The sequence below is a fragment of the Eptatretus burgeri genome, chromosome 1, assembly GCF_056783735.1.
Source record: "Eptatretus burgeri isolate ZD-2024b chromosome 1, Ebu_testis_v1, whole genome shotgun sequence".
In the NCBI taxonomy this organism is placed as follows: Eukaryota; Metazoa; Chordata; class Myxini; order Myxiniformes; family Myxinidae; genus Eptatretus; species Eptatretus burgeri.
The window spans coordinates 9,187,341-9,204,840 of NC_140961.1; the positions used below are offsets into that span (position 1 = coordinate 9,187,341).

Sequence of the window (17,500 nt, forward strand, 5' to 3'; positions counted from 1 at the left end):
GCCTAACTACACATGCACTTACCGAGATACCTCACCTAAGGGACCTGAATGGTGGTTTGCGAATCTGGTAACCACAACACTACCCCCTTCCCTTTTTACAGACTCGTCCCAAGTCGTCAAATTTTCGTGTGCCATCATGTGTAGTTTTCCCCTAGTACATTTTACCTACGGATCCCTGAGTGCGACATTCATGGTATTCGTGTCCCCAAAATAAATAACCTGAGGGCTGCGTAACTACCTAAACAAACTCACTCACACGGACGACTTAAATAAAATTGCCGGCGCTAAGACATACATGCCGGGGGCGCACTCATATTTACAGTACATCTTACCTTAACTTACAAATTTTACACTAAACCATGGCCCAGGATCATTGACTCTGCAAAAAGAAAGCAGTTAGCAGGGAGCCAGGCTGCCCGCATGCAGTCTCTGGCTCAAACAATGCAGGTGACAGGGAACGTGGCTGGCTGCTCACACGCAGTCCAAGGCCTTCCCTTTTGAACTGAACGCAGTGAAACACAACGGTGCATGGGCTGCACAAACGCAGTCTCCGTGCCAGCTCAAGTGGCACACGCAATGAGCACAACGAATGGATGCATGGACACAAACACGGTGCACGGGCTGCCACTGCAGGCCCGTGTTGTAGCTGCCAACAGGGCAGTTCTCGCAGCTTGCAAACTGTTGCCTTGATCCTGGCGCACATGGAAATGAACAGGGGGGGCAAAGCAAAAATTGAACGGGGCTGGTGAACGTGGGCAGTGGGCATGGCATGGCAAAGGTGGCAGGCAAACACAGCCCGCAGAAGAAGGCCGCTGCAGGCAAACACAGCCGGCAGATGAACTGGCCGGCACAGGCCTTGAAGTCCCACAGCTGCAGATGAAGTGGCCGGCACAGGCCTTGAAGCAAAACACGGCCAGCCGATGGCACAGGCCTTGCAGCAAAACAACAGCTGCCGATGAAGTTGGCCGGCCTCCGCCTCGAAGAAAAACACGGCCAGCCGATGGAGTTGGCTAGCCTTTGCCGTTCAGTGGAGGTTGGTGGAGGGAGTGCGGTGGTGCTGGCCACTTGGAAGGCGGGCTCGGACCTACCTACCTGTCTCCCTCCCACCTATCGCCTTTGCCTGTCACTGTCCATACCCACTCCCTTAATTTGTCAAACCCCAATTTAGCCCCAACTTATTTTTTTGTTGTTTTTATTTTTACTTCCCCACTATAAATCGTCCCCTAACCCCCTTTATCGTCCTTGTTCGACTAACCTATCCTGTCACCGAGCCTACTCCCAACCCCTACGTTCCCTTCCCGGAGGGGAACAAGGGAGAGCTAACGTCCTGTGTCGAGGCCCAACTCAAGCCTCAGAATGGCCTCCCCAGAGTTCAGCGATCTTAACACCAAGTGGGTCCAGCGGCCCACAACGACAGCGAGGGGATGGATGGTGCGGAGGGGTACATCTCCTAATCTACCCTAACCATTAACTCTTAAACTACCCCGGGGCTTTCAACAAGCGCTTCTCGCTTAAACTATTGGTTCTAACAACCCAGATTCCCGTCGCCTGTGTTGGTGTCCTCACAATTTCGGGCCTCGCCCCCCAATTTTCTCTCCGTGCCCTCACACGGTCTCCTGGCTGGGACACGTGGCTCCCTTTGGCAGGCACGACCCTCTGCCGATTCTCCCGCTATGGCACCCCCGGGCACTACACTGCCTCCGAGCCTACCAGCTCCCTAACACCGGGGAGTGCCCCCCATGGCACCTCCCCTGAAACGCACACGTGGCAGGCCGGCCTCCCGGGCCCCTTTCCGAGGGTCACCCGTGCCCACTACACTGCCCACGCGGCTAATGGCGCCCCGGGCCCCCGCACCAAGCAGGCGCACCCATGCCCACTACTCTATCCCGGCCCCCCATGGGCCCTTGGCCTACCGCGGCCGACTAGCCTGGTGCCCGGGGTACCCACTCAGCGATACTCACCTTTCGCAGCCACGCTCCCAAGCCCGTCAACAGGGCTCCTGCACCCCTCCAAATGGGTTTCGAGCCGACATTCCCACCAATAGCAAAACGACCTCCATTTTTCAATTTGACTAACCCAGCTAACTCACTCTACACTGACCCCGGGGTCCCTTGGGCGGGAGTCACTCCTCCCCCCAATCACTCATCGCACCATGCATTCCCCATTCACTCCATACACACAGACCCGCTGGCCTCACTCACTCAACATGTCCTCACCTCACAACTCTCCAACACACACACCGCTGAACTCTGCCATCCTCCTAACTACCTCCCCTAACTAACTCGTGCTCCCACGTCGTCCCTTAAACTAGTAGCACGTTCCTTTTAACCTACGTAGCTAAGCTACGTCCCCTCTACACATCCACAAGTCTGTCACTGTCTCCAAAATAATCCCATTAATCCATTTCCCAACCTAAAGCTCACTAAATCCCTCTACCTAATCCATTCCACGGACTCCATGAGGACTTACCCCTGCCCCATGGAGTCGGTCTAACTAAGCTAACCCTTCCCCCTAACTAGTGTCCATCCTGTGCCCAGGTAAGGGGGTCTTTCACCCCTTGCCCAGGAATCCTTTGCACCCGAAAGTGAGGCTTGCTTTTTTTTTTTTTCCCATGCGCAGCACCTGCGCGGCAACTCAGAGCTCGCTCACTTTGCACCTGGCCGTGACGTCATGCAGCTGCACGTGTTCCTCGTCCCTCCTTGGACGGGACCATCCGGCAGAGATACCCCTCCTGCCGGATTCCAACCACACGTGCAGCCATGACGTCACCGTGCGCATAAAAAAACACAAGCCCCACGTCTCGAGGGGTTCCCCACGCGAACACATGTGCTTTGCCCGTTGGAGCTTAACACACACGATCGCGTGGAGAACCCGTCCGGTCCAAATCCATTTACCTGCCTAAACTTTGTCCGTCCGCGGGATCGGCAAATCCACCGCGTGCGTTTCCGGACCGGGACTTCACTCTCGCAAGCGAGCACGTGGTGGTCTCGTGCGTTGCACAGCACGAACCGCGTGCTCACTGCTGGGTGAACCCGGCACGGTCCACGAAACAACTACAGCCGCTACTCGGCTTTCTCTCCTCTGTCGCCGTCTCCATTCAACCCACGCACACCTGCGTGTCACGACGCACACAGTCCACTCCATCACATTCACACCGGGAGACGCGGCTGCGTGCTCCCGCATGCCAACCGACATCTCCCTCACATACCGCTCTCTCACACACACGGTCTCCCTTGCACACAGCGACCTTGCACACGGCCGTTCACTCACGCGTGCGGGGGCACTCACCCGCGGTGCCTCACTCGCACTCCGTGCCTCATCCACACACGCGGGGGCACTCACCCGCGGTACCTCACTCATACACACGGCGACACTCACACACGCGGTCTCTTCCACACAACGTCCCTCACTCATACACGCGGGGGCACTCAACCGCGGTGCCTCATCCATACAGGCCGTTTCACTCACACCCACGGCCTCTTCCACACACGGTGCCTCATCCACACACGGCGTGCTGGGAAGCACGTACTCCGGCACCATCGCCACCACACCACTCACACACGGGGTCGCTTCCACACACGGGGACGCACTCACACCTTGCACCACACACACAGGGACAACCATACTGGGGATTCGTGTCCCCACAAGGGTCTCCGGGGCCTCTATACCCCCCAAGCTCTCCGTGCACCCGTCCACAGCACCCGTCCCCTCAACCTCGCAAAACACGACCGAACTCACCTGGTCGTGACTCGCCTCAAGGGGGCATACTCCCTCCCCTCGTTCCTGGAGGAGGCCATCCAGGTGCTCGCACTGGGTCTCTACCCAGTCCGCCAGCTCACCCCCATTGTCCTCCACTACCTCCGTGTGTGTGTGCGCGTCACTTACCCCGTCTTCCTCGTGTAGTCTTTCCTCTATTTTTTTCTATCTCCCGTGTCTCTGCCAACTCTGTCACCTCTTCACCCTTTACCTCCCTTGTCTCAACTATTATTATTTCCTTTGTCACGGCCTTCATGCCCGCCTGCCGGCATCGGCCCATGTTCTGCGTCTCACCCCGCAGCTTTTTCGTTCTTTCCTTCATTTGCTGTGTACTCGCATCGATCTTTTCGTTCATGCTTTTTATTTCGTTTTTTATTTCATTTGTCATTGCCGCATTCATTTGTGCCAGCATGGTGAATAGCTGGGCCATGTCGGATGCACTCAAGTGAACCGTTTCGGCAGGGGTTGGGGAAGGGTCTTGGTGGAGAGGGGGGGGGGAGGTGTCATACACCGCGGCCGCTGCCGCACCCACCTCGGGCCCTGGGTTCAGTTGGGCGAGTCCGTGTTCCTGCACAATCAACATTTCCTGCACGGGGATTCCATCCTGGACCATGGATTCTACATTACTACACATACCTAATCCACCCGGCACCCGCTCGCCTTGAGACGCCATCTTGCTTCTCGTGAAGGGTTAATTTGAATCGCTCGTAATTTGGAGGGAATCGGGGGTCGCTTCTCTCACCCCTGGACCAATTCCCGTGAATTTAGCCTGAGACAGGAGAGCCCGTTTTCCTGTTCTCCGATACCAGTGCCGAGAGGAGGGCGATGAATTTGTATCCCACTCCTGACACCAGTGTTGCGGTCTTCGCGCCCGCCGGCGTGCGAACGGCCACGTAACTCGAATCGCGGCACGTCGCCCACCGGACGGACAATCCAGTCGTGACCCTCTCGGACTAACGCCGGGAACCAGTCACGGGTGGACCTTTCGGTCTCACCGCGATCGAGCCAATCAGCCCCCGCGTGGGATAGGGTTGCTCGCCAAATTCGAACTACCTAAGTACCCACGCGGAGGGTAGACCGGGCGATCGCACCTCGCCGCAGGTCGACTTCGGACACGGGCCACTTAAGCGACCCGTTCCGTACTATCAGAATAACCGAGCGGTGTTATCGTCGACCTCGACGGTTCGATTAATTATCGGGCGTATTCAGCCCACTACCAACCCTTTACGTGAAGCAAGATGGGGATTCAATGCAGGAAAAGACGAAGCGAAGCGGGAGAACAGTTCAACAATAAAGCACATTTATTCGCGACGAACGGAAAGCACACAAATACAATTCCACCAAATGCACACAAAAAAAGAGAACACAATTCCATTTACACAAAAAGCAAACATAAAAGTGAAAACACAGTGCAGAGCTAATACCGACTACCGAGCACACGGCAACACTTATACAATTCTACCTCACAGACGGCGCCGACAACACATACCCAAAACCAAGGAAAGAATATCCCCAAGAATGAGGCGGGCCTGAGGCCGAGACCGGGTCGGGCCTACCCGTCTGGTGATGAGACGCGGAGCGGCGATGGCCCCGCAACTCCGCGGACCTCGCGGACAGTGCCAGGCAGGGGGGTGGGAAAAGGGGCCCCCTTGGTCACACTATCTCAGCGCGGGGGGGAAACAGGAGGGGGTTGTTGATGCTCGGGGTATAGAGGATCTTTATTATCCCTGGTGTGCGTCTCCACCTCGGCCAGGTCGCGCTGCCGGCCTCCCTCGGGCGTGCAGCTCCTGGCACCGACGCGAGCACCCCCTCGTCCGACTCTCTTCAGCTTCTCCAGCCACTGCAGGCTTCGGGCTCCAGACTTCCACACTCTTCTCTCTCTTCTCCGACTCCTTCTCGTTCTCGTTCTCCTTCTCCTTCTCCTTCTCCTTCTGCTGACTCCTTCTTCTGACTCCTTCTCGATCCCGTTCTCCTTTTCGTTCGACTCTCTCCCTTTGACCTTTCACCTCGCTCCCCATTGGCCCGAGAAAAAGTGGGCGTGAAGGCTTTTTGATCCACAAATTTGCATATATCGATCGCCCTGGGGGCGGGGCCAATTCGCCCCTCGCTCACCGATTGGACGGCAAAAAGTGGGCGTGTGTCGTTTTTGATCCGTTTTTGAAGCACAAAATCCGTGATTTTGTACACGCTGTTCGACGCGCGTTCTGCATGAGTCCAACACCGGTACCCACAGCGGGGCAAGAACGGTGGCGATGCTACGGTTGCGAGGTGTGACGTGAAGGTCGTGGCGGTTGTGGTGAAGCGGTGGTTGTGGTCGGTGGTTGATGTTGTGGTTGTGATCATGGCGGTTGGTCCAAAATAAAGATAGTAAAAGTAAAACGGCTATCCTGAAGAGTCGCAGCACGTATAAATGACATGTATTCCCACTAGACAACGGGTTTGGGCCTAACTACACATGCACTTACCGAGATACCTCACCTAAGGGACCTGAATGGTGGTTTGCGAATCTGGTAACCACAACAATATATATATATATATATATTTATATATATATATATATATATATATATATATATATATATATATATATATATATATATATATATATATATATATATATATATATATATATTTATATATACAGTAAGTTGATGGCTTACTGTACAACTGATCGACTTTACGACCACGCCCGCGACCGCGATATGTATTATATGTCTGGCCATGACTGCTCCACGTCTGGCAGCGCGAGTGTTGCAAACAAACAGCGTGAGTGTTGAGAAAAAGAAACAAACAATTCAGACAAAGCTCACGATGTTTATGAAAAAAAACAACTCCTCCGGCTACCCCGAGCGCTGCCCCAGCTGATAACATCGACGATCCACAGCCAAGAATGAGTGACCAATAACATCTTTTGTATTTTTTTAATTTAGTATGTTTTCTATCTTTTGTATTTTTGCATGTTTTTGCAAATATTAAACCAATTGCGCTGTCGTCTGCAGTGTTTGACTTAAACCTGACGGACGTAAAAACGTTATTCAGTTACAATAAAAATGGCACTTTACGGTAAAATGGCACATACAGTAATTTTTGCAAAGCATTGTACACTATAAATACAGGTTGGCCGACTTACGACCAAATCGACTTATGACTGGTCGGTCGTAACCGATCGTGGTCGTAAGTCGACGACTTACTGTATATATAATCATCAGTGAGATAGAGCAGTATATGATTTCGTGAGACATCATTTTATCTTGCTTGTATGTTCGCCTTCATCTTATGGAGATCAAAATACTGAAAAAGGACGTTTTACTGAGTCAATTCAAATTAGGCTTTTGCAAAGTAGATAGCATGGGTTTCAATACTTAAATGCTCATGCCCCATTTTACATAGGACACAGCGGTTAAAAAGAAAACGTTACTGTTTGGGTGCATTTTATCACCCCGGTAATGCCCTGGTGCACGCCTTCCATTCCCCTCGCGCCGCCTTCCATTCCCCTCGCGCCGCCTTCCATTCCCCTCGCGCCGCCTTCCATTCCCCTCGCGCCGCCTTCCTTTCCCCTCGCGCCGCCTTCCTTTCCCCTCGCGCCGCCTTCCTTTCCCCTCGCGCCGCCTTCCTTTCCCCTCGCGCCGCCTTCCTTTCCCCTCGCGCCGCCTTCCTTTCCCCTCGCGCCGCCTTCCTTTCCCCTCGCGCCGCCTTCCATTCCCCTCGCGCCGCCTTCCATTCCCCTCGCGCCGCCTTCCATTCCCCTCGCGCCGCCTTCCATTCCCCTCGCGCCGCCTTCCATTCCCCTCGCGCCGCCTTCCATTCCCCTCGCGCCGCCTTCCATTCCCCTCGCGCCGCCTTCCACTCCCGTCGCGCCGCCTTCCACTCCCCTCGCGCCGCCTTCCACTCCCGTCGCGCCGCCTTCCACTCCCCTCGCGCCGCCTTCCAGCTCCCCTCGCGCCACCTTCCAGTTCCCATCACACCGCCTTCCAGCTCCCCTCGCGCCACCTTCCAGCTCCCCTCGCGCCGCCTTCCACTCACCCCCCCCCACTCACCCCCCTCCCCATATCCTCACTCTGCTTCCCCTCCGAGTGGGGGGATAGATTGGTGGGTGAGGTTAAGAATGTTACGTCCTCTGCCGTAAATAGAAAACACAATACTTGAATGATTATGCTGGTTTGAGTGGGGAGCAGGATTCAGTAATCAGAAGAGCAGCATTGCCTTTACAACGAAGTCGCCTGCTGCATTGCCACATAGGAGAATGGTAAGACGATCCTCAGCTACCTTAAACCCTGGAGCAGATCTTTCCTGCTTGGACAGGAAGGTATGAGACTGCATCCTCTTCCAAAATAATCCCATCTCGTCGGTGTTAAACACTTGCTCCGGCATAATTCCCTTCACCTTGACAAGTTTCATAAGCAATGGTGGGTAGCTTTTGCAGCATTCTGGTCTGCTGATGCTGCTTCCCCAACTAATTTTACAGAATGGAGGCCGAATCTTCCTTTGAATTTCTCAAACGAGCCTTTGCTGGCATGTAACTTGTGGATAGCTGTGGTTGTGTTGGAGCCTTTGGCCACAGGTATCTCGTCGAAACGTTGGTAAATCCGTGATTATTTCTCCCCATATCACCGGTCCACTCAAAAGCACTTTTTCCGTTTGGTCCTTGATCCAAACATGAAGCACCTTTTCCATCCTCTCAATATGAGGATCATGGGACTGCAATGACATTTTTTGCGCTTTACGGAGCTCTGGCGGCAACACTTGCACGGATATTTGACTCTAACGGATATACCGCACAGTACATTCATTGGTCCCGTAACAGCGGCCCATAGTTGCCGCATTTTCACCCCTTGCCAACCTATCTTACAACTCTTTTATTTTATTATTTTTTTTTTTTTCCACCCAACTTCATAACCTTTCTCTGCCTTTTTTGGCACAACTAATTTTGTCAGTCTTACATTTGGGTGCCATGAAAAACGGTGCACGAGAAACAACAAAAGGCTCATAATGTGAGGTAATCACACACGAGGACATAAACGATGAATCTTCTCGGCAAAAAACACGATTGGCCGCAAATAAATCGCACGATAACTAAATCGGAACACAGGTTGCCCGCGATTGGCCGAAACTCGTGATATTCAAACCCGTGGTATTTGAGGGTTTACTATATCTATCTCACCTAAATTCTGAGCGGTTGCATAATTTGAACAAAGGGAGTTGTGAGAAGTGTTCAGTGCTGGCTTTGAAGTTTTATTTATTTATACTTTTGTTCATGAGGTCGAGGTTCATGGAAGTGTTTGAAGTTCCCAAGTCATTGTCAACCAAGCTGTCTTGGTCTGGTTCATCAAGCATATACCAAGTATAATTCTCCCAACTTTTGCATTCGTCCACATTATGCATTTCTCATCTCCCCTTCCCACAGTGTTCTTGAAGAAAAAGGTTTGGCCCATTACCCAGGGCTGGAAGAGCAAGTTAAGAAAGTGAACAACACTGGTGGCAAATCATCATATTTGCTGGGTTTCTTGGTGGATTTGTATGAGGACCAGTTGGAGAGCGAGTGTTGCACTGACTGTGAGCAAACCTTGCAGCAAGCATTACAGGTACCTTACAGTTGAATGGAATGATTTTTGTGCTGGGAAATTTTGCCTTTACTTGTTAAACCAAGCACAGGTGGTACTTTAGCTACACATGCTTCATCACATATTTTAGGCAAAACTAACAAGGGTATTGATTATTATCTGCAATTTTGAGATTCCAAAAACTTGCGAGGGTCTTTTTTACAAAAATAAAAACAAACAAAATGTAAACACACACACACAAATCATTGGTAATGGTGGTCGAAAATTAATTGCCGATTTACTTATCTCATATGTACTTAATCAGGGGCTGCTGGTTTACAACATTGCTAGCAAGTACAGCTGCTACAAAGCTCCCTGAAGGTTAGGGAAGTAGTTTTCCTCGCAGCTGTGCTGTCGATGCTTGTGGTGTTGCGGCTTTCTATTCCCCTCCCACAGCACGTGCTGCACGTGTTGGCTTCTGTGAGGACGCAAATTCAGATTTACCTCAGGAATAAGCAGAAAAGAAGAGTAGAAATGAAGTTAGTGGTCAAAGCAAACCTCGCAATGAGATACCCGCAACGCATGTCCCTTTTGACCCACCAGACAAAAGGGAAGGGGCTATCTAAATGTATATTAATGGAATAACTGTCTTGGGACCACTATATGTTGGATGCCATTGCCTTGGAGGCATGCGGTTCCTAGAACCGCAACAATATATATGCAAATAAATGTCACTGTGTGTGTCAGTGTCCCCTCCTTAACTCCAAAACTACGAAACCGAGCAGCCTGAAAATTTGCATGCATACAAAAAACTCCAAGGAAGTGCAAGAGTGAAAATTGGGTGTTTGGGTTAATTAAAACTCCCCTTTTGAAGATAATTAATGGCCTTATTTGATTATATCCATTATCAGGCACCATCCTCAGTCAAGTCGCTCTCTTAGGTCTTATGGCATATCCTGAGTAACCTTGCTGGGGTCTGAAGCCGACATGATTTTTTGGCCTGCTCAACCATACATTGACCCTGGTATGGTCGTGACTATTTCTTTGTGATGAAGTTGTTCTTTTTTCACTTTCCTCACTTGTATCGAATGCCTCTTCATCATATTTATGACTTGTTGTGTACATCACTTCTGTAAGTACTGTAGTTTTCAAATTAGGAGCTTGGAGCGATTTCATGCATTACATGATACGATTTTCCACGATCTCCTCTCATGGACGAAAGTATATCATTTAAATATTATTTCGATTTTGAGGATCAGATATTGTCCGGATTAAACAAGTGTCGAAATCTGATAATTAAACGAAACGAGTCTTATAACCAAGCCGATATACCTATTTACTTTAAGCAAGCAAGGCTGTCATCCCATATATATATATATATATATATATATATATATATATATATATATATATATATATATATATATATATATATATATATATATATTGCGAATTCTGGCCCGCCCGGCGTGCGATCGGCCACGTAACTCGAATCGTGACACGTCGCCCACCGGAACGGACAATTCAGTCGTGACCCTCCTGGGACTACCGCCAGAAACCAGTCACGGGTGGGGGTTTAACCCCACCACCACCCAGTCCGCAGTCTACCCACGCGAAATAGGGTGAATCGCCAAATGTCGATATACCTAAGTACCCACGCGGGTAATCTGCCGAGGGATGGGACCACGCCACAGGCTGACTCCGGACACGTACCACTTAAGCGGTTCGTTCCGTATTACAGGGATAACCGAGCGGAGTTATCGTCGGACTTGACGGTTCCGATTAATTACTGGGTGTTTTAAAACCCACTATTAATCCCTTACGTGATGCAAGATGGAGATTCAACAAAGGAAAGGACGCAGCGAGACGGGGAACAATTGGACAAGCACACTTTATTACACACACACAGACAAGCACGTATTCACAGCCATACAGTGATGCACATATAAAAGCAAGGACACAATGCAGACCTACAACTGAATATAATTATTACAACACTTCAACAGTTCTACTTTTCAAGACTGGTGCCACACACACACACATTTCTCAAAACCCAAAAGGAATGGAAGTCTCGACTTCCCTAAGCACGTCTAGTCCTTGGCGACCGTGACTCCGAGTCCCTCCGGCATGGTCCGCGAGCTCGTGTCGCTTGTGTGGTCCGCTCGACAGCTCGGACGAACGAACAGAACCTCCGACCAGGGACGATCACCACAACTCTCCACAATTCCCCTTCAGGGACAAGGGAACAGGAAAAGGAACGACGTTCTCGTCGACCTTCACGTCCATGCCTTATTGTCAATCGCTTGAACGAACCAAGAGCCTCCTCGCACCCAACCGGGACATGGGAACAACCAACCAACAACGACTCTTCACGCCCACCCTTTTGTTGGGGCCGGCTTCGCCCTTCGCTCCGCCCCGCACCCCGCCCTGTTCTTGGCTCCTCCTTCCTTCGAGACTATTCAAGAAAGCTCTCGAAGGGGGGCGTGCCCCCACTCTGACCACCTCACGCTGTGCATCCACCAATCGGGAGCGAGCTGCCGCACCCCTCCCCTTCACACCAAGCGTGGTGGGGGGGATTCAGGCGGAAGCATCAGGTGGGAAAACCCCACAGGCGTTGTTGGTTTTTGTTCTTGCATGCGCCCACACGGTGCTCATTGAATGGCGAGTGGCGAAGATGTGGTAGCGTAGTTGTGGAAGGTGGTGTCGTGTCGTGAATGGCGTGATCGTGAGATGTTGGTTGTGGCGATGTTCGTTGTTGTTCTTGCACCAAATTAACAATAGTCAAAGAAAAACGGCTAACTGAAGCGTCGCAGCCCGAATGGATCACATATATTCCCTCCATACAACAGGTTTGGGCTAACTACACATGAACTTACCGATATATCTCACCTGAGGACCCTTTATGGTGTAATGCGAATTTCCACAGCCGTAACACCACCCCCTCCCCATTTTACAGACTCGTCCCGAGTCATCAAATTTTCGTGTACCATCATGTGTAGTTCGTTCTCCCCTCATACGTTTTACCTTCGGATCCCTGAGTGTGACATTTTGTGTATTCATGTCCCCAAAAAAAATAACCTGAGGGCTGAGTAACTAACTAAACAAACCCACTCATACAGGCGACTTAAATAATATTGCCGGCGCTAGACAGGCATGCCGGGGGCGCACTCATATGTACAATACATAATTTACACTAAACCATGGCCCAGGATCAATGGACTCTGCAGGCAGAAAATGTCAAAAGAAAACCGGTGCACGGGCCGCCACTGCAGGCCCGTGTTGTCGCTGCCAACAGGACAGTCCTTGCAACTCACGATGATCCCGGTGCACATTGTAATGAACGGGGGGGGGGGGAATTCAAAACAGAACAGGGGCAAAAATGAACGAGGGCAGCAGGCATGGGCCAAGGCAAAGGCAGGCAAGGCGTGGCATGACAAGGCCGCTGCAACAAAAACAGCCGGCAGTGAAGCTGACCGGCACAAGCCTTGGAGTAAGCACAGCCGACAGACGATCCGACCGGCACAGGCCTTGCAGTAAACAGCCAGCCGATGAAGTGGGCCGGTACAGGCCTTGAAGTAACACAGCCAGCCGATGAAGTTGGCCAGCCTTTGCCTTTCAGTGGAGGTTGATGGGGGGAGTGCGGTGGTGCTGGCCACTCGGAAGGCGGGCTCGGACCTACGACTGTCTCCCTCCCAACCTATCGCCTTTGCCTGTCTCTGTCCATACTCACCCCCTTAATTTGTACAAACCCAATTTCGCCCCAACTTATTTTTTTGTTTTTATTTTTACTTCCCCACAAGAAATCGTCTCCAAACCCCCTTTACTGTCCTTGTTCGGCTCACCTATCCTGTCACCTCGCCTACTCCCAACCGCTGCGTTCCCTTCCCGGAGGGGAATGAGGGAGGGCTGGCGTCCTGCGTCGAGGCCCATCTCAAGCCTCAGGATGGCCTCCCCAGAGTTCAGCGATCTTAACCCAAAGTGGGTCCAGCGGCCAACGAGAGCGAAGGGATAGATGGTGCGGAGGGGTACACTTCCTAATCTACCCTTACCATTATCACTTAAACTACCCCGGGGCTTTCAACAAGCGCCTCGCACTTAATCCACTGGTTCTACAAACCAAGATTCCTGTCGCCTGTGTTGGTGTCCTCACAATTTCGGGCCATGCTCCGCAATTTTCCTTCCGTGCCCTCACACGGTCTCATGGCTGGGACGCGTGGCTCTCTTGGCAGGCACTACCCTCTGCCGATTCTCCAGCTATGGGACCCCCGGGCACGACACTGCCTCTGAGCCTACCAGCTCCCTAAACACCGGGGAGTGCCCCCCATGGCGACTCCCCTGAAACGCTCACGTGGCAGGCTGGCTTCCCGGGCCCCTTTCTGAGGGTCACCCGTGCCCACGACACTGCCCACGCGGCCTATGGGGCCCCCGCATCATGCGGACGCACTCGTGCCCACTACGCTATCCCGGCCCCCCATGGGCCCTTGGCCTACCACGGCCGACGAGCCCGGGGTACCCACTCAGCGATACTCACCTTTCGCAGCCACGCTCCCAGCCTGTCAACAGGGCTCCTGCACCCCTCCAAAACAGGTTTCGAGCCTACACTCCCACCAACAACAAAACCACCTCCATTTTCCAATTTGTCTAACCCAGCTAACTCGCTCCACACTGACCCGGGGTCCCTTGGGCGGGAATCACTCCTCCCCCCAATCACTCATCGCACCATGCATTCCACATTCGCCCCACTCACACAGACCCGCTGGCCTCACTAACTCATCAATTACATGTTTCCATACAATTCTTCAACACTCGTCATCGCTGAATTCTGCCATCCTGCTCACTACATCCCCTAACAACCTCGTGCTCCCATGTCGTCCCTTCCACGACAGCACGTTCCTTTTCACCTACGTAGCTTAGCTCCGTCCCCTCGATGCATCCAAAGTCTGTATCTGTCCTCAAAATCCAATTTTTCCAACCTAAATCTCATCTAAATCCCTCGACCTAATCCATTCCACGGGTCCCATGAGGACTTACCCCTGCCCCATGAAGCCGGTCGAGCAAAGCTAACCCTTCCCCCGAACTCGTTCCATCCTGTGCCCGTGCAAGGGGGTCTTCCACCCTTTGCCTGGGAATCCTGTTCACCCAAAGCGAGGCTTGCTTTTTTTTTCTTTTTTTTTAAATTGCGCAGCACCAGCACGGCAACTCGCAACCTGCACACCAGTGTGGCAATTCACAGCCGCACACCTTTGGCGTGACGTCATGGCAGCTGTTCGCGTCCCTCGTCCCTCTTGGACGGTACCATCCGGCAGGGATTCACCCTCCTGCCGGATTCCAACCATACATGCAGCCATGACGTCACCCGGCGCATTAAAAAAAACAAGCCCCGCATTTTGAGGGGTTCCCCACGCGAACACATGTGCTCTGCTTGTTGGAGCTTAACACACCCGCCCACATGGAGAACCCGTCTGGTCCAAATCCGTAATCCTGCCGAACCTTTGTCCGTCCGCGGGATTGGCAACATCCAGCGCTGTGTTTCCGGACCGGGTTTCACTCCTGCAAGCGCGCACGTGGCGGCCTCGTGCGTACCACAGCACGGACCTCGCGCTCGCCGCTGGGTAAACCCAGCACGGTTCCCAAAACAGCTACGGCCGCTACCCGGCCCCTGTCCCTCATTTGTTGCAGTCGTCGTCACCATTCCATCCACGCACACCTGCATGTCACGACGCTCGCACACCACGACATTACGTTCACCCCGGGAGACACGGTTGCGTGCTCCCGCATGCCCACCGTCATCTCGCTCACATACCGCTCTCTCACACACACGGTCTCCCTTGCACTCGGCCGTTCACTCACGCATGCGGTGACTCACACGCAGTGCCTCATCCACACACGGCACGCTGGGAAGCAAGCACTTCGGCACACTTGCCACCACACCACTCACACGCGGGGTCGCACTCACACCTTGTACCACACACACCTGGACAATCACGCTGGGGATTCGCGTCACCTCTTGGGTTCCTGGGGCCTCCATACCCCCCAACCTGCACGTGCACCTGTCCACAGCACTCGCCCCCTCAACCTCGTGAAGCACGACCAGACCCACCTGGTCGTGACCAGCTTCAAGGGAGAATAGCGTCTCCCTCCGCTCCCGAAGGCGGCCATCCAGCTGCTCGCACCGGGTCCCTAAACAGTCTGCCAGCTCCCCCTCATGGTACTCCACTACCTTAATGTGTGTGTGCTCGTCCTTAACCCCGTCTGTATCGTGTAGTCTTCCCTCTATCGTTCCCATCTCCCGCGTCTCTATTATTTCCATCTCTTCCCTTGTTATCTCCTTCGTGCACGTCTCCGTCACCCCAATTAGTTTTTCCCTCTCGGTCACCGTCACTGTTGCTCTCTCCGTCACCTTTACAAGTCTCGTCCACCACGTCCCCCGAATTTTTTTTTTTTTGTTCTCGCCTTCACCGCGGGCCTGACAGCCGTTGCACTACCCCCAGCTCGTTCGTTCCAGCACGTGGCGTCGCCATTTTGAGCTCCCCTGTTTTTGCCAACATTCTTGCCGTGCCCACCTGCAGGCCTCGGCCAATTCGCTGCATCTCACCCTGCAGTGTTTGCGTATTCGTTTCCATGTCATCCATTTTATTATTTATTCCCGCCAGCATGGCGAATAGCTGGGCCATGTCGGGTGCGCTTGGGTGAGCCGTTTCGGCAGGGATTGGGGGAGGGTTTCGGAGGAGGGAAGGGGAGGTGTCATACGCCGCGGCCGCTGCCGCACCCATTTCGGGCTCTGGGTTCGTTTGTGGGGGGATTGCTGAAGCATATTTCTGGGAATGTCCTGCACGGGGATTTCATCCTGGACCATGGATTCTACACATTCTAAACCCATATCTACCCCCGGCTCCCACCCGCCTTGAGACTCCATCTTATTTCTCGTAAGAGATTAAATTTAAATTGCTCGTAATTTGGAGGGAATCGAGGGTAGCTCCACTCACCCCTGGTCCGATTCCCATGAATTTAGTTTGGAGACCGAGGTGGATTCGAATCTCACTCCCGGACACCAGTGTTGCGAATTCTGGCCCGCCCGGCGTGCGATCGGCCACGTAACTCGAATCGCGACACGTCGCCCACCGGAACGTACAATTCAGTCGTGACCCTCCTGGGACTACCGCTAGAAACCAGTCACAGGTGGGGGTTTAACCCCACCACCACCCAGTCCACATTCTACCCACGCGAAATAGGGTGAATCGCCGAATGTCGATATACCTAAGTACCGGCGCGGATAATCTGCCGAGGGATGGGACCACGCCACAGGCCGACTCCGGACACGAACCGCTTAAGCGGTTCGTTCCGTATTACAGGGATAACCGAGCGGAGTTTTTGTCAGCCTTGACGGTTACGATTAATTACCGGGTGTTTTAAAACCCACTATTAATCCCTTACGTGATGCAAGATGGAGATTCAACAAAGGAAAGGACACAGCGAGACGGGTAACAATTGGACAAGCACACTTTATTACACACACACACACACACACACAGACAAGCACGTATTCACAGCCATACAGTGATGCACATATAAAAGCAAGGACACAATGCAGAGCTACAACCGAATATAATTATTACAACACTTAAACAGTTCCACTTTTCAAGACTGGCACCACACACACACATTTACACAAAACCCAAAAGAAATAGAAGTCGCGACTTCCCTGAGCGTGTCGAGTCCTTGGCGACCGTAACTCCGAGTCCCTCCGGCGTGGTCCGCGAGCTCGTGCCGCGCGTCACTTGTGTGGTCCGCTCGACAGCTCGGGCGAACGAACAGAACCTCCGACCAGGGACGATCACCACAACTCTCCACAATTCCCCTTCAGGGACAAGGGAACAGGAAAGGGAACAACGTTCTTGTCGACCTTCACGTCCACGCCTTTTTATCAATCGCTTGAACGAACCAAGAGCCTCCTCGCACCCAACCGGGACATGGGAACAACCAACCAACAACGACTCTTCACGCCCACCCTTTTGTAGGGGCCGGCTCCGCCCTTAGCTCCGCCCTGTTCTTGGCTCCTCCTTCCTTCGAGACGCTTCCAGAAAGCTCTCGAAGGGGGGCGTGCCCCCACTCCGACCGCCTCACGCCGTGCATCCACCAATCGGGAGCGAGCTGCCGCACCCTCCCCTTCACACCAAGCGTGGTGGGGGGGGATTCAGGGGGAA

At 52.8% G+C, this 17,500-nt stretch overlaps 1 protein-coding gene across 2 annotated transcripts in view; it reads left to right on the forward strand.

Moving 5' to 3' along the window:
* FNTA (farnesyltransferase, CAAX box, subunit alpha) overlaps positions 1-17,500 on the forward strand; it is a 104,955-nt gene that overhangs the window by 78,397 nt on the left and 9,058 nt on the right. For both annotated transcript variants that reach the window (XM_085871655.1, XM_085871661.1), the window contains exon 8: positions 9,161-9,338. In XM_085871655.1, coding sequence (XP_085727781.1) covers positions 9,161-9,338 — 178 coding nt within the window. The remainder of the gene's footprint in view (positions 1-9,160; positions 9,339-17,500) is intronic.